The following is a 21,216-nucleotide window of genomic DNA, read 5'->3' as shown; positions in this document are numbered from 1 at the left end:
GTGCTACACTTAGTGGGAAAATAGGCAGAGTGCCTCTAAAACTCTGCAGATTAAACACTTGTCTAGAGAATGTTCCAATGATCTTCCTGGCCCTTACTTTTCCATGAGCTGTGTAATTTCCTTGGTTTTTTTAGCTGGTAGACTGCAAATTACAGGGCAAGGAGGAACAGACAGGGCAGGTAAAAATTCGTAAGATGCTGAAAAGTGCATGTCATTCAAAGGTAAAGACAGTCTTGTTCTCCCTACATATTTTGCTACTGCAGGAAATGTAATGGGTCTAAAATAAATATTTAATTCAGAAAAGACGTTCCTCATTTGAAACTACCACAAAACAATACTATGAAAGATGATAAACCTTCTTGCTACTTAACAGATTTCCCAGCCGGCATGCAGCATTGCCAGTTTGTGCTCCCTTTGGCCCCAGTCTCCCTGTTTCTTTAATTTTCATAATACTGTTTTCTCTCTCTCTAGGCATCTTGCATAAAGGAAATGGGGAAAACCAGTTCATTTCCCAGCAGCCACCTGTAATTGGAAGCATTATGGGCAACGGCCGCAGACGGAGCATTTCTTGTCCAAGCTGCAATGGTCTGGCAGATGGGAACAAGCTCCTGGCTCCTGTTGCCCTAACATGTGGGTCTGATGGAAGTCTTTATGTTGGAGATTTCAACTACATCCGAAGGATCTTTCCCTCTGGCAATGTCACCAATATACTGGAGCTGAGGTACTCTGTGCTGAATGTGGCTGTTAGAGTAATGCTCTTAAGTTCTGCAGAAATCATATGTACCCAAAAGAAAAATGAGAAGTACTCTTAAAAAAAAAAACACAAAAAAAAACCACACAGCAAAACAGAGAAAAAGCTGTCTGGATCTGCCTCTTCTGCAACTCTGCTGACTTTGATTTACACCAGAGAAACACGGGCCTAGCAAGTTCTTCCAGAACTGAATCACATGCCAAAAATATTGACATATTTCTGTGCTGCTAAATCAGGCTGTGCTGATGTCTGCCTTTTCCTGTAGTCAGAAACCAGTGGGAATGCTGAAAATTAACAAGCAGCCTCTGAGATAACCTAAACTTGGAAGGACACAGCACTGATGATGATATGTAGAGATGAATCAGGACTGATAACCACTCATAATTTAGACAAGATGATCACTTTAGGCATTCACAGGCTGGGGTTTTCTTGTTGTTTTTTGAGGGGACAGCTGTAGCAGCCCCCTTCAGTTCCCAACTGAACATGCAGATGGGGAGCATCTGGAAGTAAGTGGAGAGTTTCCTTTTAATGTCAGAAAGCAAAGAAAAAAAATATACCAGGAGAAATAATGAGAAAGGGTCAGGAACATCAATTAAAAACAATGAAGCAGAGGGAAAAGTATGATTTGTCACAAGTTCTGAGAAAATGGAATATATTGTGTGTGAACCAAATTTCAGATTGATCTCACTGGGGATATTTTTCCTATCTAAAATTTCCACAACAAATACAAGAATTCACTTCAAAGCAATGGGGCCTGGTTCTGGGCTTTGCATGGCCAGAAAAAGCTCACTCCAGGAAAGTCAGATAGAGTTAAGGCAGTGTTCCTGAGTGAGTCTTCTGTGCTAGACAGGCCTGAACTCAGGTCCTGAGAAGTCAGTATGAGGACACCTGGTAGGAAGGGTCAACATTGCCATTCACCTCTCAAAATCTGGCCTGAAAGTGAGAATCTTCCCAAAAGTAAGGCCCTCCCTCCTCAGATTTAATATCCCCTGCTGCTGAGGACAAACATAATACTGCATTTCTGCAAGGACTGCAGCCAAATTTATGCAAGATCCCCTTCGTCCCTCGTGCACAAACATGCCATAGTTGTTAGACCTCGCCAGAAGTCTTATTTAGCATTCAGAACATCTTTGTAGCTCATGGTATATGAAAAAAAAAGAAATCCAGACAGCCACCACCAGAAGGCTGGCACTTACAGAATAGCTGCCTTGGTATGGGCACCTCAGAGGGCTAGGACACCTTTCAAGTAAGAAATCAAGAACCTAATTTTTGCTATTCTGTTCCATGATACATGAGAACATAATATCTCTCATGTTTGTAAGGTGGGAAGCTGGGATATACCTTCAGACCTGGTCCTTCCAGAAGAGCCTAGGTGAGCCCAAATCCCACTGCAATGGAGTAGGATTAATAATCTCTTTCTCCGAAGTACAATTTTGAAAACCCAATCCCCATTTTATTGTCAGTGGAAATACCAGACCAAACAGAGGTTTTGCAAAGTATTTCCTCACTGGGGAAGAGAAAATTGGAAGCCTTGACAGAGTAGCCTTTGCTGGCTGTTGTGTAGAGCCAGAGTTAAATTTACTCCGGAGTTAAATCTGCTGCAACGATTGCTGCTTCATCTGTGCAAACACTCAGGTTACTGGATCTAATAAACATTTCTTCACTCTGGTGTGCTATAAAGTAAGTGGGTTCAGATGTTGGCTGGCTAAAAGGAAAGCCATTGCTTTTGGACTAAATGGAGTTTGCTTGTGTCTTCTCAAATCAGCATCTCCTCTGAGATTAACACCCTCCCTGTTTGGCTCCGAGGTTTGTTTGCAGGAGTGGCTTTGGAGAGTTAGTGTTTTGGGAAGCAAATGCATTGTGGGTCACAGAGAGCTGCAGCTGGGTGTGTAACTTAGACCTATGAAAAATGTCCAGCTCAGCATAATTTCAGTTCTCTGGGCTGGAGTTCACAAGGTTACAGCAATGAACTGCCACCCGTAACTGTGCAACTCTTAAGTTACCTTTGTAAATCACAAGGTGTTGCTTTGACTGAGGGTGAAAAAAACTGTAAAGATACCTGCATCTACATCTGTTTAGCTCAGTGCTGCACTGAATGATAGATAAAGTCTGGTAGTCCTATCTCTTGTGTGAGTGAATAACTCTAAGCAGGTGAGATCACACTTCTTTTGTGGTATGCAGCAGTACATAAGTGAGCTCACTGCCAAGTAATATCCAATATAAAATATATCAGTGTCATTCCAGCTAAGTCTTTATTTATTATTGCATTGTGTGATACAGTTACTGTCAAGTTTTCAATCTGCTAATAATGCATCGAACTGAGCTGCTAACACCTCATTCTTTCTTCTATTCCCTGCTTTCCTGTCTTCTGTCAGAAATAAAGATTTCAGACATAGGTAAGCCAACCAGTGGAGAATTCTTATGCTGCTCCCTGTCTTGTTGCATGTTGTTACACAGTGAGCCACAAGTGCCATTTCCAGATGATTCAATAGCAAATGAAGCTGGCGTGATTAAAACTGGCGTAGGCAATCAGTCATCAGAACTGGGAGCCATTAATCACAATGTGAGCCATGCAAGCTTCTGCATGAGCTGTTATAGCTGGAGACAGGGGAAATACCAGCAGGAGAAGCAGGGTAACAGGAGGAGGAGGGGGGAAGAAAAATGGATGGGAATTAACCAAAAAAGTAGAATGGGAACAGCATCAGGATACAGATTAGGACCAACTAGGATGGAAAAATAATTCTCATACAGTGAAAAGCTTTCATTTCAGTTTGAGGAATTTAACAGGCATAATGAAGATCTCTATGTGCCCCAGCATCACCCACCCAGGGGAAGTTCATTTTTGTAACATTTTTCAGTCTGAGCTTTCATAGAGAGCTTTGACACGTGAAAGTCTGTCAGACTCAAATAGGAGGTAGTGCAACTCAGAACCTTAGCCAGGAACTGCAATAAAAGAGTAATGACAAGAAAACAAGATAAAAGAGAGACTCTTAAATTGGAGCTTTGTCACTAAGAATATTTGTCACTTGGGTTCACTGGAGTTTCAGTGGGTTTGATCCAATCAGTTGCATTCCAGAAAATGTCAGCTTCCTGTCACTGACTGTGTTTGCAAGGACTTCTCTGACTCTGACAAGTTTCCCAACCTTCTCCCTGGTTGCTTTTCTAAATCAGTAGCTTAGACTGTGTGGAGTTGGGATTTGTGTGTGTGTGTGTGTGTGTGTGTGTGTGTGTGTGTGTGTGTGTGTGTGTGTGTGTTTAGTTTTCTTTTGCATTTGGGATTGGGGATTTTTCTTGCTACATGCTTTTTATTTACTTTTATTTGACTTCATAAAGGCTATGCTAAACTAGAAATGTTCTTTCATCTGCATGCCTGGAAATGAAAAGGAGTAGAAACTGATTATTTTATCCTATTGCCAGAACAATAATGAAGGGCTGAGCTTCACATATAATGGACTGGCCCAAAGCATCTATTAGCAGGGCTAGGAGGTTGGTACTCAAGACCTTTTCACTAATTGTCCTCATCAGGCTGAGTTCCAGCCCCCCAGGTACTCTTTCACATCATTTGAAGGCTATAGAAAAGTTAATTTCGCTTTGAACAGCCAGGTTGTATCACTAATGCCCAAGTAATACACAGCCACTAAAGTGCAGCTGTTTGACAGTGAAGGGCAGCAGCTGGATACCTGTTATGAGAAGAGGTTTTGTGTATGAAAGCAGTATCTGAAGGAAGATCAATGGACTGGCAACAAACACTGCAGATTGGCAAGCAGAGTTGGCAGGGCTTCAGCCTTTAAGCAGTTTCTAAAAACTAAGAAATTAAGTGAAAGAAATCCAAGACACACTTACTTCAGTGTAGCCCAAAGGGGATAAGGGAGGGAGGAAGCAGGTGAGGAGCTCCAGCGCAAATCCTCCCATCTGTGACTGTTGAAGGTGTCACCCATCTCTTAGTGCTTGTTCTGTGACATTTGCTTTAATACTTCTTGCTAGGAAGTCTCTTTGCTACTGACCCTCGAGGAAATGCGTGGGTGTAGTCTCAGCTAAAGCTCCAGTGCTTTAAACTCCAGGTCCTAGGCTTGACACCAGTGACCAGCAGTGGTGCAAAGGGCTGAATCGTAGTGGTTTGGAAAAGCTGAAATCCATATGCTAAAGCTGCCTCAGTTCAGGAGAAAGGAATTCCTTCCCAGTATGTAGGCTGTGGTGAGCTTGATCTCCAAAGGTTCTGGAGCGACCCACTAAGAGGCTTGGCTTTGCAACTCTGTGTGCGCAGCCAAGGTCTAACTCTGCAACAGCCTAAATGAGGGACACTAGCTAAGCGAAAAAGTATCACCAAACCCTGATGCCTTCTATGCAGGAATGTGGAGGGCAGTGAGGCATTTCTGTCTTGGAAATATACAAAAACTGGGCACTTAAATTTATTCTTCCTTTCTTGTTTCCATTTATACTGTAGAGAAGTCTACAATTAGTGATAAAGAGAGGTATCTCAGCAAAGAGCTCTAAGATCAGACAAAATGTCCCTTGCCATCTCTGGCTTGGCTTATGGCATTGTTACAACATTTTAATGTCCAGCATGTCACACTAGAAGAGCTTTGGGCATCACACAGAAACTGCAAACACTAAAAGACCAAGCACAAATCCTGCTCACACTGTGCACTGTGTGGCCTCCTTAGGTATTAATCGAGTGTCATCCAGGGAAAAAAGATTAGTACCTCACACAAGCTACAATTAAATCCTCTAGTTCTGAGCTGCAAGGTGCTTAGCATGGAGCCATGGAAACACAGCCCCGCTGAACAAAAACCTCCTGACTGCAGGATTTTGGTGGTTCTTTAGTCACCAGCAAATGTACATGGCCAGCAAAGCTCAGAGGGGAAGTGGATAGCTGGCACAGAAAAAGGGGTGGTTTTGTGTCCTTAAACAGAGACATCAGATCAAACGAAGCCCTAGGGGTTTATCCAGGTCAGTGGTTGTGGGTAACTAATTTTGGTGGTGTGCCTGCTCCTGTTTGTTGACCACAGTGGGAGCCAGAGCTGTGCAGCTACCAGTAATAGAAGTTGCCCTTCTAGGAGGTGACAGATGTCCTTGCATTTGAGAAATTAAGATACAGTAATCGTGTAAGACAAATGTTGAAAATAGTAAGACAAATCCTACTCCAAAAGGTGATACTTTTCTCCACTGCTTGTAAAGGGAATTAAGGCAGCCAGCTCTGATGTAAGCGTCCACTTTGTAACCATCTAAAGCTTGGTGAAATTAATCCCCTGGCATTTTACAGAAACCAATAAAAAGATGTAGTCTGTTGTGCTGATGTTTTGTAGGGAACCTGCTGAAAAAAGGGACCAACTCCCTTTTCTCATCTCTTTTCCTTAGAGACTGGCTTCCCACTCTGGAGCAGGAGGTTCCTTCCTAGAACTCCTCCAAAACATGGGCTCTGGGCCCAAAGGGGGAATACCAGCCTTTGTTCAAAGCCTGTGGACATATCACAGTGCAACTGAAGCAATCCACAGTCCAAGCCTCATGCCTCTGCCAGCTCACCCAACTTTATATCCCATTTCTTCCCTGTGCCTGTGTCTAAGGAATCACATAAAGCACAAACACTTTAAAATAGAGTCTGAATCTCTTAACGTATCTGCAGAGCTCCCTAAATGATACTGGTACTTTCCTGTCCAAACAATGAGAATGATAAAGGGGAGAAAAGAGATGTATGGAAGGGACTATACACAACCCCAAAGAAGTGGGATCACTGTGGACTTGGAAGATACCACTGTGTTTTCCCAGCACATCACTGTGTCGCAGGTATACAGGGAAGCAGTATCACCTCCATTTCACTTTGGCCTGCAGAACCATGAAACTGTTCTCTTTCCCAGTGACTACACCATCATGCCCACTAATACCCATCAAAGTGTCAGTTCTTGGCTAGGGATGAGCCCATCCCATCACTGCAACTTCAGTATTATTGCTTCAGGGGGTTTAAAATATCAATGCATTGCCCAGGGTTACTTAAAAAAAAACTGTAATAGCTCAAGGAACACTCTGAATGGAAAATCAGCTCTTCCTCCACAGTCATTTTCTAATGGCAGTGCCAATATGGGGGATAAATATTCTAAGACTACAAATAGTATAGCCAATCAAGTCTTTTGAATAGTAAAAAAATTTGTCTTTTGTTTTGGACTGTTACCTAGCCGAGAAATAAGAAATGCTTCAGCCCAGGCATATTTATTTCAGTTGCTGTTTAGCCCAGTCCAGTTTACCACTTGGATTTGCCTACTGATTGTGTCTTTAAATAAAAAGTGAATCCCCAGTGTTCCTGGCTCCACTGCTCATGCACTATCACAGATAAAGGGAAGCAGTTTGGGAGATTTTACATGACCAATGTATGTTTATTTAAGCATCTTTCACCCTGAAGGATCTCAAAGTGACAAAAAAAAAAACCCTCCAGTGTGTAACACAGTGCAATTCATGCCAGGGCAGAGTGCGATACTAACTCTCTGCAGTCCTGAAAACAGTTGGCAGAGGCCAGGGGGGTAAATTCCAGCTTGACCATTTTAACAGGTCATTTTAGCATCTATTCTTACAAAAGCTGGGAGTAGAAAATTGTTTTAAGAGCTCTCTTTTTTACAGAAGATTGTAATCAATAATAAAATCCACCAGAGTGAGGCTGTGCAATCCAAAAATAAATCACGACAATATTGCTGGGAAAGGGGAGCAGGAATTTCTCTCTGCCCCCATTTTTCTCCATCTCTGGGTAAGTCATTTGCCTTTGCCCATCTGCAGATAGCACTGCACGAACACCAGTTTCAGGACTGTGTCTATAACAAGATAGCCTGCTCTAAAATTCTGGGAAAGTTAATCTGTGCTTGCCACTCAAAGATGGTAAAGGATAGCAAAGTGCCATTAAAACTGTCCTCCTCTTGTCCACCTCCCATGCAAAACAGAGATTATGAACAGCTCAAGAGCTTACTGACATTCAGCAGGTCTTTGTTAGGACAGTCAGCAGAAAATGCAAGGCCCTGATCAAAATGGATGATGGATTCCCACAGGGAACTTCTTCCACCAGGGTTGAAGCCACTTGCTTAGTGTGAGTGACATGCAGGTAAATGAAATAATACCCTCCCAGCCTGCTGTCATTGGGAAGGAATACAGATGCAGACTGAACTGTCAGGCTGGAGCTGTCTTGAAGGTCAGAGCATTTTATTTAGTAAGAATCAGTGTCATTTTTGGAGATGAAATCTGTTCAGAGTTTAATAGGATAAATCACAAGGGATATTCCAGAATAGGTGCTTTCCCCCCACCCCCTTAGTATTAAATAATTTGAATGAAGAACCAATTTACTGGATTTTAAAGATGAGAATAAGTCAGTAATTTTTACGTGTCTGAAGAGGGGGTAATTTTCCTAACATAAAGGTTGAGAGGAATTTTCTATATGCAGAATAGAGTCAAATGTGATTGACACTCAAGTTTCTAGTCCTGGAACGTCTCCTGGAACAATTCCATTAAGTGCAAAAATGTGAACTGTGGCCTAGATTTTTATTATTAATTCTTTGGACTTGATGAGTTTGGACAGCTTGAAGATGTTTTGGAGAAAAGTAGATACTTTTCATACTTGTTCTAATTGCTACTTAGGCTTTCTTAGAAGGAAAATAAATCTGTTCAAGAAAGATATTAAAAGTCTAACCTGTTGGTTTCAGGCTTAGAAGAGATGCATCTCAATACACACTAGTAGTCAATAATTTTGATAAAAGATATTAATAACTGAATTATCTATGTTAAAATACAGGTAAAGTTCTTGCAAGACAATCATTTAAATTTTGTCTAAACCCATCTGGTTGCTTTTTTCTGGCCAGTCCTATTGGATACTTTCCATAAAGTGGATTCTAGTTTATTAATTTCGTCAGTCTTGGGCTCATTTAGTGTTGCAATCATGAAGCTAAAAATATTATCATTCTGTCTGCTCATCCACCAGCCTTTCTTGTGTCCAAGGAAACAGTGAGCAGAGGGTGTTCAACAGGGGACTGACATTCAGGTTCCTCAGCTAAATACCAGTTCATGCTTTACTTGGGGCAAAATGTGCCATTCAGGGAATTATTTTGTTTCTCTCATCACTGAGGTTCAGCTGAATTCAGTGGCAGGGTTCCCTTAATCTCCTTGAGGGCAGAACAGAACTTTAGAGTCTTTGCTGGAGTCAGCAAGAGCACCAGATGAACCTTGATGCAGTGATCTTGCAGGGTCTATCTTCAAGTGCTTCATACAGGGAGTTTCCTTTTGGAGTTTTTGTTGGGAGGGCAGATTTTTTTTTTCATTATTATTTGTTTTATTTCCCTACTGTCCTTTGTTTTTCCTTCACTTCCTGGCACTGCACGAACACCTGTTTCAGGACTATGTCTATAACAAGTAAATTAAGCAAACGCCGGCCGTGGAACTCTACCTGTAGTAGTTCCTGGCATGGTTTTGGCTCAAACTCAGACCAGAGAGCCCTTTCCTTTGGTTGATTCCCTCCATGCCAGAGAGCACCCCAGGCACAGTGATTGCTAATGGATACAGCTTGGGATCCCGTGTTGTAACACACCCTGTACTAACCTTGTCCAAAACAGCACTCCTTCACTTTCCCAGTCTTTCTGCCCTGTGCGTTTTTGTTCTCTAAAGTGTTTGCATTGCCTGTTGACTTAAGAAAACACATAATCCAAAAAATTAATGATGTCATACCCTTGTTTTTCAGCCACAGCCCAGCTCATAAGTATTACTTGACCACAGATCCGATCACCGGCTCCATCTACCTCTCGGACACCAACAGCCGACGTATCTATAAAATCAAATCAACCACATCAGTGAAAGACATTGTGAAGAACTCAGAGGTCTTGGCTGGAACTGGGGATCAGTGCCTCCCATTTGATGATACCCGCTGTGGAGATGGAGGCAAAGGCACGGATGCCACTCTTACAAATCCCAGGGGTGAGACTGCTTCTTCTCCACTACCTTTTTTAAAGGGGGCTTTTTGAAAATAGCTTCTTTAGTCACACTGGAGATTGCTCTCCTCTCCAGTTCTGAAACACATCCTAAGGGCTTGCTCCTGGAAATAAGTGAGTATTTCTCACCCTCACTAGTCGTGTCATGGTTCTTCAAATTCATATGGCTGGGAGGAATGTTGAGCCAGAGAGGTTCAGTGATGGGCATGTGTTCAGAGGGCAATGGAGTAAATCCACCCATGGAAATGTCAGAGCATTTCTTTTCATCTGACACTTTTATGCCTACAGAGCCACTACTCCACCTTACCAGCAGTGCTTGGTCCCTCCCAACCTGGTCAGGAATCACTAACATTCAATTCACTGAGGCTTTCTTGGCATTAAAAAAAAGCCCTATAAGCATTGCTGTGGATAGATAGATAGATAGATAGATAGATAGATAGATAGATAGATAAAAGGACAGCAAAATTAGCATACAGCTCAGAGATACTCAAATGGTGGTTTAGACATTGACATTACATATCACAGCATGCAGCTTAAATCCTGTAGGGGGTGGATACTTAATTTGATATAGGAGTGGTGTAATTCAGCTTAATTTTACCTGGTTCCAACATCCTGAAATGTGATAAAAGCACAGTTGAATCAGAATAAAAGCATCACACAGCCTTCATGGCTGTGAACTAAATTGTTCAAAACAGGTTTAGCCAAACATATGCAGTCCTGTGTGTAGCCAAGACTTCAGTCTGGCAATCTCAAGGTAACAAGCTCTGCAAACGGAGGATGTCGCTCCTCCCAGCTGTCCACAGCACCTCAGGAAAAAAACAAACAAACAAAAAAAAAAAAACACACAGGGGGATAGAGATGAGGTGAAGGGGATAGAGATGAGGTGGAAGACACTGCTTTTACACAGATTTTCAGCCATGTTTGTGAAGAGGGCTGGGAAGGACACCCATGCAGGAATGTTTTTTGAGATGGGGTATTTTTGCCTGTTATGTATTTTCCTCTGCACAGCCGTTCAGAGTGCAAGGAGTTATTTACAGGTTCTTGGCTTTGACATCAGTGTCTTGCAGGTTTTTTTTTTCATTGTACTGGGGAGTGGTAGCTCCCTCCTTCCTCAACACAACAGTGGCCAAGACTATCCCAACCTCTTTGTAAAGCAGCCCCACACCAAAACCCAGGGATCCTTTAACAATTAACATATAAACATATAAATTAACATAATTAAATTAAAATGGGCTCCTGCCCATGGCAGGAGGTTTGGACCAGATGACTTTCAGAGGCCTCTTCCAACCCAAACCATTTGTTATGGATGTTATGGAAAGTTATTTCAATAAAAGCAAATGAGATTCCCAAAGAAGTTGTGGCTGTCCTGTCCCTGGAAGTGTTCAAGGACAGGTTGGATAGGTCTTTGACCTACCTGTTCAAGTGGAAGGAATCCCAGCCCATAGTAAGGGTTTGGAACTAAGTTATTTATTTTATATCCCCTCCAACCCAAACCCTTCAATGATTCTATGATTCTCAGGAAGTTATTTTTCATGACATAGAGATGACATTGTTGTTACTGAATCCAGGAACCTCAAACTGATTTAATGAGCTTTTGTGCCAAGTCTGGCTGTGATTTTTTTTGTTTTGGTTTGTTTTGGATTTTTGTTTGTTTGGGGTTTTTGTTTTTGTTTGGGTTTGGTTGGTTGGTTGGGTTTTTGTTTGGTTGGTTTTTGTTTTGTTTTGTTTTGTTTTTTGGTTGTTTTTTTTTTTTTTTTTCTTATGTCAGCTAGTTGTTTCCTGGTAAGGATGCTGGAAAATGTACTTTGGAGGACCTATTTTTTTACCACACTCAGACTTCTATCCCTGTAATATTCAAAGAGTCCAGCATGGTTTCCAAGCACTCAAGAATCCCATGAGTTAACCATTATATTGGGCTAAAGTATTGCTAGAAGCACAGATAAAGTAAAGGAACAGCTACTGGTGGTCAGTTTGTAGTGTAGAATTTGTCTCACTGAAATGCGAAGGCTGACTGAAAAGAAAATTAAGTGACTTGGGCAGAGAGATTCAGGCAGTCCAGCAGATGAATCATGAGATCAGGGAATCCAGAAATCTGTAATCCAATTTTCTGCACCTCTTTGAAGTTCAATCAGTGCAAAAAATATACCCCACCACTTTTGTTAGTCCTCTATTCTCCCTTGTACAAGATAAGAGGAATATTATTCATTTCCATCCATGGGTGAATGTTACAAGGTTTAGATGACTTATGTTTCTGCTTTGCTATAGCAAACAGCTCTGGAGTTCAAAGTTTTCAGCACTGAAATCCATCTTGTTGGCAACTGAGGCTCTCAGGAGGCCATTCTTCCACCTCAATCATATAACAGCAAAATTCATGCATTCATTCCTCATAGCTCCAAAATTTCACAAAACAAAGTAAATTGAGGGTGAAAGAGGAAATGACATGAAGCAAAATGACAAGAAGAAAATAATAATGCAGAAAGCCTGCACTGCCAATAGAAAGTTCCTAAATAGTGTTCTCTGATCTGATTCTAACCTGACTTTGCAAATTCTGCTGAGGCAATGCTTGTGGCAGGTGTGACTCATTCCCCAGTCCTCTCAATAAATGATGAACAGTGAAAACTCATGCTGACAATGTAATGTCAACATTGTTTATACTTCCACAGTGGTTCATCCTAGCAAAAAAATCCAGCAAATGCTCTTCCCTCATGTATTTCATAATAGTTCAAAATAAAAATGATTTATTGTATAAGTAACTGATAGATCTCAAGTGACCATCTGCTTCTGTGTATTGTCAGGCAAATAAACACTCGTAAGTGAATGGTCAAAGGAAATTAGAGGACTATTCTGTAGCTATAGAGAGATCAGCTGGCCAGGGAAGGACTTGGAAAGTCAGTTTTTCAAGAATCATTGCTCTTCACAGAACTACTTTTTAAGCCTAAAGGTTTGGTTTTTTGTTGTTTTTTTTTTTGTTGTTTTTTTTTCTCTGAACATAATTGCTTCATGCTAAGAAGAATTTCTGTATTTTAAGGACATCTTTGCACTTTTTCAAAAATCATAAAGAATAAAAGTCTTGCCTTTAATGGTGTTTTAATTAGCTGATATTTGCAGCTTGCTGGAAAATACTGAGGGATATCTTCCTGTCAGATGAAAACCAGCAATTCATTAAGGCTGGAGAAATAGTCATGAGCTGTCAACATATGCCTTTTCATATACCTTTAGTCCCCTGGACCAGTCAAACATCTGGTCTAGGTAGGTTTTTTTGTGTCTCTTCTCAGAGGAAAGAAACTAGTATCCTAGTTCATGAAGGTGGTTCATTCTGTGACGATGCACATGTTCAAGATGGGATGAACCACATTCTGGGGTGCTGGTCTTCTGGATCTCATAGCCTGAAGAATGACATCCCCACTGCAGCAAACACTGTTAAGAATGGTTCTGCACATTCTGAACAGCAGACTTTTCCCCATTGTTTTAATCACTTCCTCCAGTTCTCATCTCCACTCCCTTGAGTTCAGAGGGGATAATTTCACAGAATTGTAGAATGCTTTGGGTTGGAAGGAACCTTCAAATACCATCAGTTCCAGCCCCACTGACAGGGGCAGAGACAGCTTTCACTAAATCAGGCTGCTCAGATCCCCATCCAGCCTGGCCTTGAACACTTCCAGGGATGGAGCATCCACAGCCTCTCTGGGCAACCTGTGCCAGTGGCTCACCACCCTCAAAGGAAAATATTTCTTTCTAATATGTAATCTAAATCTATCCTGTTTTAGTTCAGAGCCAGTATCACTTGTATTGACAGGTCAATACATTTCTCTGAAGTACCCTCTGGACAGAGGTACTTGTCTCACTCCAATGAAGGAAGAACTCCTTTTAGACCATCAGCTTAGAAAAGACATTAAGTGGGGTAAAACTCTCCAGGAGTTTCACACTTTACCCATCTTTGGCTTGTTTAATAAAGATAGGCTACAGAAATACAGAACACTGTGTTAGATCCACTGTGGATAGATCCACCATGAAATAGGGGTGGCAGTGGTTTGGTCAGGGTATTTATCATAGCTATTAGGAACCAGTCTGATCCGTCCAATTCATTTGCCACAGAGCACAGCAAAGCTTTCAGATGCTAATGAACTTCAATATATCCTTGCAAATTAAAGTGTTACTACTTCCTAATTATCATCTGCTAATAATGATCCTCTTCTACAAGCAATCTAAAGAAAAATTAAAACTCCAGCTTGTCAGAGCATTTCTTTTCATCTGAGTACTCACCATTGGTTCTTCTCGGGAAAATGTTGTGGCAGAGAAATTACCAAGGAGCTTGCAATTAAGAGAGATTGCAGTGACAAGTCTGACACAATAGGAAAAAGGTTTCAGAAGGCACGTGGGGAGATAGAGGGCATCTCATTCATTTAGCACTGTAACACCAATGTGAAATGAAGTAATTAATTTGGGGACAGATTGGTTCTTTCACTCTGCCCTGCTGAATGTGTAAACAAAATTTCAGTTGTTCGCTAAGTGTTGAAGAATTCGACAGAATTAATTGAGGAAACCAACCCTCCACAATCTGTTAACATTTTTATGGTCAGATAATAATAGGACCATTTCAGGAAAGATCAGAGGCTGACTGAACAAAATTTCTTGTCTCTTACTCTGGCCAGAAGAGACACTTAGGGACAGGGTCAATGTGGTCTTCCTGTGCTAACGCTCCAGATGCTAGTCATCAGCATTTAGGGCAATTTCTGAAGAAGTTGCACCAGACCTGTGCTTATGTACCAGCATCAATTGGCTTAAAAACCATCCTGAACACCTAGATTTTTTCTTCCAGGTACTCTGTGCTAATAATTTCCACAATTTCTTTAGTCAAGTCATGAAAAAGAATGGTCCTTTTGAGGCCAAGCCACTGTTTTGTTGGCTTTTTCCTGTGTCTTTGCTAATTCTTTCCTGTATTGTAGTTCCCTTCTTAACCACTGCATAGCACAAAACTAATCTTGGCAGAAAACCTTTTGCAGGAATTCCAGAATCTTTTTGCTGTATGTTCTTTTTCAGATTGTCAGTGTATATGGGCAGTTAGGTTTTCTCCTTCCCCTGTGAATTCTTCTGTACTTACTGAAATTGATTTTGATCTGACATTTTATTACTCAGTCATTCAGCATCCAGTCAGACAACAAAGGTCCAAATTTCGATTTCTTTTAAGCACCTGGTTTCTCAGTTAAAAGGGGTTTCCCCCTTTTTCTTTTCCTAACTAGAGAAATATGCACCATGCAATCACTTTTAGTGGTTTGTCTTCTACAAGAAACTCACCATGTCCCAGTAGCTATTTGCAGCATAATGTTGTGCTGTCACCTCTTCATACTACAAGGTCCTGACATTTCAAGCAAATGTCATCATGTCAACTTTCTATCAGCACAGCTCACTGGTGAGATGCACATGGTGCTACAAGCCCTTATTTTGTGAGAGATCTCAGCTTATGCAAGGGGAGCCAGCATGATTTCATAGTGTATGTATTTCATATCTCAGAAGTTAAGGTTTGGATCTGCAACACTACCTGGGTAGTGGCAGCAGCTGTTTCCTCTTAGTAACTGTGAGGCTGAACTTCAAGCTGTATGCTGAAAGGCTGTAATTCCCTTATGTTCCTATGGAAACATGAGAAGAGCCTTCTGCCAAAGCAAGCCAAGGCCTTGGGTTTAACACGCATAACATGTGAATTACCCATTTCTGTGCCTGTTTGCAGGAGCCAGCTCCCAGCGCTGGAACTGTGCCTATATCAGAAAGGAAAAAGAAACGTCCAACCTAACCTCTACAGTCTGCTGCAAAGCATCCATGAGATGCTTCTTTCCCTTTTCACAGAAGTCATCCATCCAAAGACACTTGTCTGTGGGATAGCAGGGCTCTTCTCCATGATTAGTTTTGATTCCAAGACAATCAGCAAAATCAGGAAGGGATTGGAGCAGCTGCCACATAAGGAATGTGTGCAAGTGGGAATTTGGGGCTTTGACAGACTGCAAACTCTGCTCCCCTACAGAACATCTCAGGAAATGTGAGGCAATTGAGATTGCTTAGCCTCCGTGAAAGAGAGATAAGCAGAAAAGTGCTCAGTGATAAGAACACATACATGTACCAATGCCCTGGAGTGGGGTGATGAGTGGTAACTTTGCTATCCCACTTTCACTTACTCGGGTGTGCAAGCTCTTTGTCTAAATTGGAATGCAAAATAAAGTTGTGCCCTATCAGCTGATCAGCGCTGGCTTGAGGGCCAAAGTGCATCCAGGTTATTATTACTGTAACTGGGTAATCAGACCAGCCATCAAACCCCAGCACTGCACACAGTGAGCCACTGCCAGCAGACGCTGCTGATAAATCCAATGCAATGCATATGGAATTAGCTAAGGGAGAAAATTCTACCTCATTGAAAATCGTATTATCCAGCCTGCCACCCTTCACTGGCTTTTGGCTTGTCACACAGAGTAATGGACAGGCACCCAGAAGAATACTTGTTGTGAACCAAGGAATGGGTAAGAGGCTCTTGTGTTTGACAAAAGCCAATTAAGATCAACTAAACCTTCTATCATGCCTCTTCCAAAAAAAAGCATGTCTGCCATATTGCTTAAAGAGCTCAGTTGTGTTCCTGGTTTTTAAGCAAATGCCAGCAAACATGAAAGAACTTGACACTCAGTAGGCAAAATAATTAAGAGGAGCAGAGACCTTCAACAGCAGATGCCAGTGACAGGTGACATGTGCCAGTATCCTGGAAGGATCCATTGAAGAGGGCACAGTGCTGACAGATCTCATGGGAGGTGAAGATAGCTTGCTGAAAGCCATGGATGCCAGTGAGATATTGATGCTTATCCCATCAGAACCTTCTGCAAGCGTTTAACGAAGTGCTAAAGTACAAGTGATGTGTTTATATTTATAGTGAGAATAAATGGCCTCCACTACTGTGGTTTCTCCCATAGCATTCATCAGATCATAGAATGGTTTGGATTGGCATCTAGTTCTTACCCACCCTGTGGGGGACACCTTCCACTAGACCAGGTTACTCAAAGCTCGTCCAACCTGTGCTTGAACACTTCCAGGGATGGGGCAGCCACAATTTCTTCAGGAAACTTTTGCCAGTGCCTCACTATCCTCACTAAATTCAGATGTTCAACAGTTACCTTGTGCTCCTCTTCAGGGCTCTTGTTTCATGGCCCTGCAAAAATGAGTCCTTGGCATGAATTCAACACAGGTATTAAAGTGTAGGACTAGAGGCAATCTTTTAGGTCATTCAGTCCTGTCATCCATTATCTCAGCAATCCTGCTATATAATCCCCTCCAAAATTAATGAACTTCATCTTGAAAGCAGCAAGTAATTTTTTTCCTCACTGCAGTAGAGGCTATTCTGAAACCACACAGCTCTGATGATCAAATATCCAATCCAGGTCAAAGTGATGCCCTTCAAACAGGGTGATGCTGTGAAGAAGTAACAAAATGCTGGTTTTGCCTCCTGGCAATAATACACAGCTCCCATTCAGCTCAGTGATCTGAAACACCAGTTTTCTGACTCCTAATTGACTTGGAATCAACAGGTTGCAACCATGTCTGAATCCCTTCCTTTATCTCAGCTCAATGCAGAAGTTTGTTCTTTATCTCAAACAATGACTTAGTCCTGATGTTTTTCTGCAAGGCTAGATAATCTTCTGTGGATTTCCTTATAATCAAATCTGCTATGTTTTTCCACATATCACCTACCTCCATGGCTTCCAGCCCATGCAATACTTACAGTGCTGGCTGAAGGCCATGATTTTAGTTGCCAAAGCAATCAGAGGATTAGTCCCTACTCTATGAAAATCTAGAATTTTTCATCTGTGAGCTGCTGCATCTGTACTTCACAGCAGAGCTCACAGAGGATGGAGACTGAGGGTGTAGATATTTCGAATAAGTAGATCTGGCTACAAAACAGCATTTTGGAGGAACACAAGGTCTGATCACTCCTCAAACATTCTCAAAGCTTTCTATCTGAAACGGAATTTCTATCATTTCTGTCACCAAGATGACAGCCAAAGAGACAGTCTTGTGAGGATTCAGCTCAGTAATTTAATCTGCCTATAATATAAATGTTTTCTTTAGAGATATTTGCTGTAGTATTCGTTTATAGTCAAATGGGAGGAAAAGGTGTTTCTAGCAGGCTTTGTATAATCTGTTGGGGATATGGGCTTTCGGGTGATACAAATTGCACTCTCAAAGTAGATTTCTCTCTCCACTGATTAGAATAGCTTCAGATACTTGCTTAGATGTACAATGCAGATGTCTGGCTTTTGCCAAGTGGTTGTTAACCTTGAAAGCAAAAGAAACCAAACAGGGAGATCCTAATATTCATATATTTTAAGCAGAATTTTTGCTTGCGTAGAAAAAGATGTTACAGGCCTTTACATTACATTTCTGGTTTTTACAAGATTTTAGTGTCTTTAACACACTCAAATACTATGCTGACTGACATTCTGCCTCTGTAGGGTAGATGAGGTGAATGACTGTGGAGTTATTTTAATTTATACTTGCACAAAGAGGAGGTGAATAGAGCCCCTAACTTTTTATTCATGCCTCAGTCATGACCTTTCTCTGTGCCCTTGTGAGAATTGCATTGTCTGTTATTTTTCTGATATGTAAAATTAGAATGATCACACTCATAGATTGTTATGAGGTCTAATTAGAAAGTGTAGAGCACTATCTGCAGGGCAAGAAATGAGATCAGCAGCCTGTAACTACTGTCAGCAGACCTCAAATCCACTGACAGGAGTATGTCTACAAAGGAGGTTTGAGCAATGAAATGAATCACTAGCAGAGTTCAGAATCAGGTGAAACATTGTATATTATAAGGATTATCGTAGGGAAAACCCTTTCTCATTTATCCCTCTGGAATTTGATTGACCTGATGGATCTTTCACAGCCTTTCTTTATCACCATTTTTGAAAGATTCATCAGTGTAACATTTTTACATGCATGGCTTACCATTCATAGCATGAGCAATAAAACAACCAGGTTTCTGAACATGCAAGACATGCAGTTATAAGAAAACCTTTTCATTTCAGCAGTTCACCGAGTGCCATGCCCTTTTCCAGGAGTGAGCAGGGATTTCTGAATTGCATTGAAAAGTGCCTTCCATGGAATGGTGCCAGCTCAAAGCTCTTGATAGCCACATGCCCAACTCTCCTCTCATCCATGTGGAATTCCATAAAATATATTGCTCCTCATGTCAGGCTGCCATCACTTTCTGACTGTCTTTCTTTGTTCTTTTCCAGGCATCACCGTGGACAAGTTTGGGCTGATTTACTTTGTGGATGGCACCATGATCAGACGGATTGATCAGAACGGGATCATCTCAACCGTGTTGGGTTCCAATGACTTGACATCTGCTCGGCCTCTCAGCTGTGATTCTGTTATGGACATTTCTCAGGTAAGACAGTAGTTTGGTTTTGTTTTTACAGAATGCAAGCCTACACCTTCACCCTTATCTGCATGTCTCTGTGCTTCCCCAGCAGGTCTGACAAAGAGGTAAGGGCTCAAGGAGAGTTGCATTTCTACATAGTTTATGATATAAAATTGACTGGATCATAAAAGAATTACCCTGTAAAGACATAAGGAAACACTTGACTGCTCTAACTCATAGATTTCTGGGGGTGAGATTTTTAAAGATGTCCCAGCCAGAGAACTGACTTCTTTCAGTGTTTCCAGTCAGTGGGAAAGCACAGATTCCTGGCAAGGCAGGTTGTTATGATCATGTCTGCCTGTACGCCATGGACTATATGCCATGGACTGTATGCCATGCTCCATTAAACCATCTTAGCTAATCACAGGTTTTTTTCTTTTCTTCCCCTCATCCTAATTTGGCCCAGCACAATTTTAGACCTGAATAAAATTAACATAGGAAATATTGATTGGAGGATGTGGTGCCAAAATTAGCAACAGCAGGAAAACAAGAATCTTGAATTGCATCAGTTTGCAAATTGGTTGCAGCTACCACCATGCTGGGCTTTTAAGTCCTGCTGCTTCAAGGTGGAGAGAAAAAAAGAAGAAAGAAAAAGAAATCTCATTTTGATTTTGATTGCTTTACTGCTGGATGCTGCAGAAGAGAAATCTGTTACAGCTCAGCACTCAGTTTTGTGTGGCACTGGCCAACTTGTCAAATTGTGCCAGTTTAGGACAGTGTCCTTTGAAACCTTTGTGCCACTTGTTTGCCTGACTGCAGAAATGTTGTCCTCTCCTATGAAAATATAGATCATAGCTGGAGGGCTAAGTACTGTTATTCAGCCACAATAGATGTCAATGGGGTTTCCTTTTTGTAGCTACCTCGATAATTTCCATGCTTCCATATGGAATCTGTTCTTGTTTTTTCCCTCTAATTTGAAAAGTTTATTCTTGCTTCCTTGCAACTGGCTCCCACTGTCTGTAATTTATGAACAAGCTGAAATTGTAAAAAATTAAAAGTTAAATTTTAAAGAGACTTTAAAAGATTTTCTGTCTTCTATAGAGGGGAAATTTTGATGGTTAAAGGCCACCTTGTAGTATGTTTCTCATCTTACAGACGTAATTTCTTCTTCATGTGAATTTCAGGGTCAGCTAGCACAAGACGGTCGTATAATCAGGCTTTAAAAATTATTTATTTCCAGGTTATGTAGCTCCTATGTAAACCAATGTCATGTTCGAACACTTCTGAGATGAACATGTATCAGCTGAAAACTCTTTTTTTTTCCTTTCATAAAATTACAGGAACCATTTTTAGATTAACCTGTACTGGGATTGGCAGATTAACCACTCCTGTTCTAGAGAAACATACTGAATACAAGCTTAATTAAAAAATAAATCCAGCTTGGGAGGCAGCTTTTCATCATTTACAGCAGATAGAAGGGTCTTTTCTGCCTGGTCCCTGAGGCTCCCTGGGACATGAGGACATGAAATATTTAGCTGCCGCTGTTGACAAGGAATGGTTTTTAAGAAATTGAAAATTCCCTTGTCAGTTTAGAATAAACTCAGCTCTTGATGCTAACTGAAGACTGCAGAGCTTAAAGACCACTGGAAGGGATGGAGGCATGAATTATTAAAGAGAAAACCACAGGCTATAATGTTTTACTACAAGAAGGGTTAAAATAGGCCAGGAGCTGAGAAAAGGAAGGAGATTTTGCAAGCAGAGAAGCAGCATAGACAGAGCTCAGCAAACTGCTTAGCAATGAATATAAGCCTCACACACTCAAGCGCTAGAAGACACAATGAACTAAATACCTTACATCTGATCTTTTAAAATAAATGCTGAAAAGGCAAATAGAAGCATCAAAATAAAGCATGGCTGTAGCAGAGATGTTGAACTACAGGCCTTAAAAATAGGAATTTCCTGTGTTCCTGAATCTTATCTGGTCTCTTCTTTCTCAGTTTTAAATAAAATTGCAGTGAAAGATGCTTTCATGGACCTGAGTCTGCTGGCATCCACTCCTCCTCCTTCCAAGAAGGTTAAAAAATACTCCTCTAAACTTAGTCACATCAGACAAACGA

The 21,216-nt window shown here is 41.3% G+C and overlaps 1 protein-coding gene across 45 annotated transcripts in view; it reads left to right on the top strand.

Annotated features, from left to right (window-relative positions):
- TENM4 (teneurin transmembrane protein 4) overlaps positions 1–21,216 on the top strand; it is a 1,535,912-nt gene that overhangs the window by 1,467,224 nt on the left and 47,472 nt on the right. For 42 of the 45 annotated variants that reach the window (XM_072936977.1, XM_072936960.1, XM_072936968.1 and 39 more), the window contains 4 exons: positions 472–721; positions 3,127–3,147; positions 9,456–9,688; positions 18,972–19,126. In XM_072936977.1, coding sequence (XP_072793078.1) covers positions 472–721; positions 3,127–3,147; positions 9,456–9,688; positions 18,972–19,126 — 659 coding nt within the window. The remainder of the gene's footprint in view (positions 1–471; positions 722–3,126; positions 3,148–9,455; positions 9,689–18,971; positions 19,127–21,216) is intronic. The other 3 variants (XM_072937006.1, XM_072937015.1, XM_072937032.1) reach the window with 1 other exon arrangement.

The sequence above is a fragment of the Taeniopygia guttata genome, chromosome 1 (assembly GCF_048771995.1).
Source record: "Taeniopygia guttata chromosome 1, bTaeGut7.mat, whole genome shotgun sequence".
Lineage (NCBI taxonomy): Eukaryota > Metazoa > Chordata > Aves > Passeriformes > Estrildidae > Taeniopygia > Taeniopygia guttata.
Note: the sequence above shows the minus strand (reverse complement) of the source record. Positions and strands in the feature narration are given on the sequence as shown.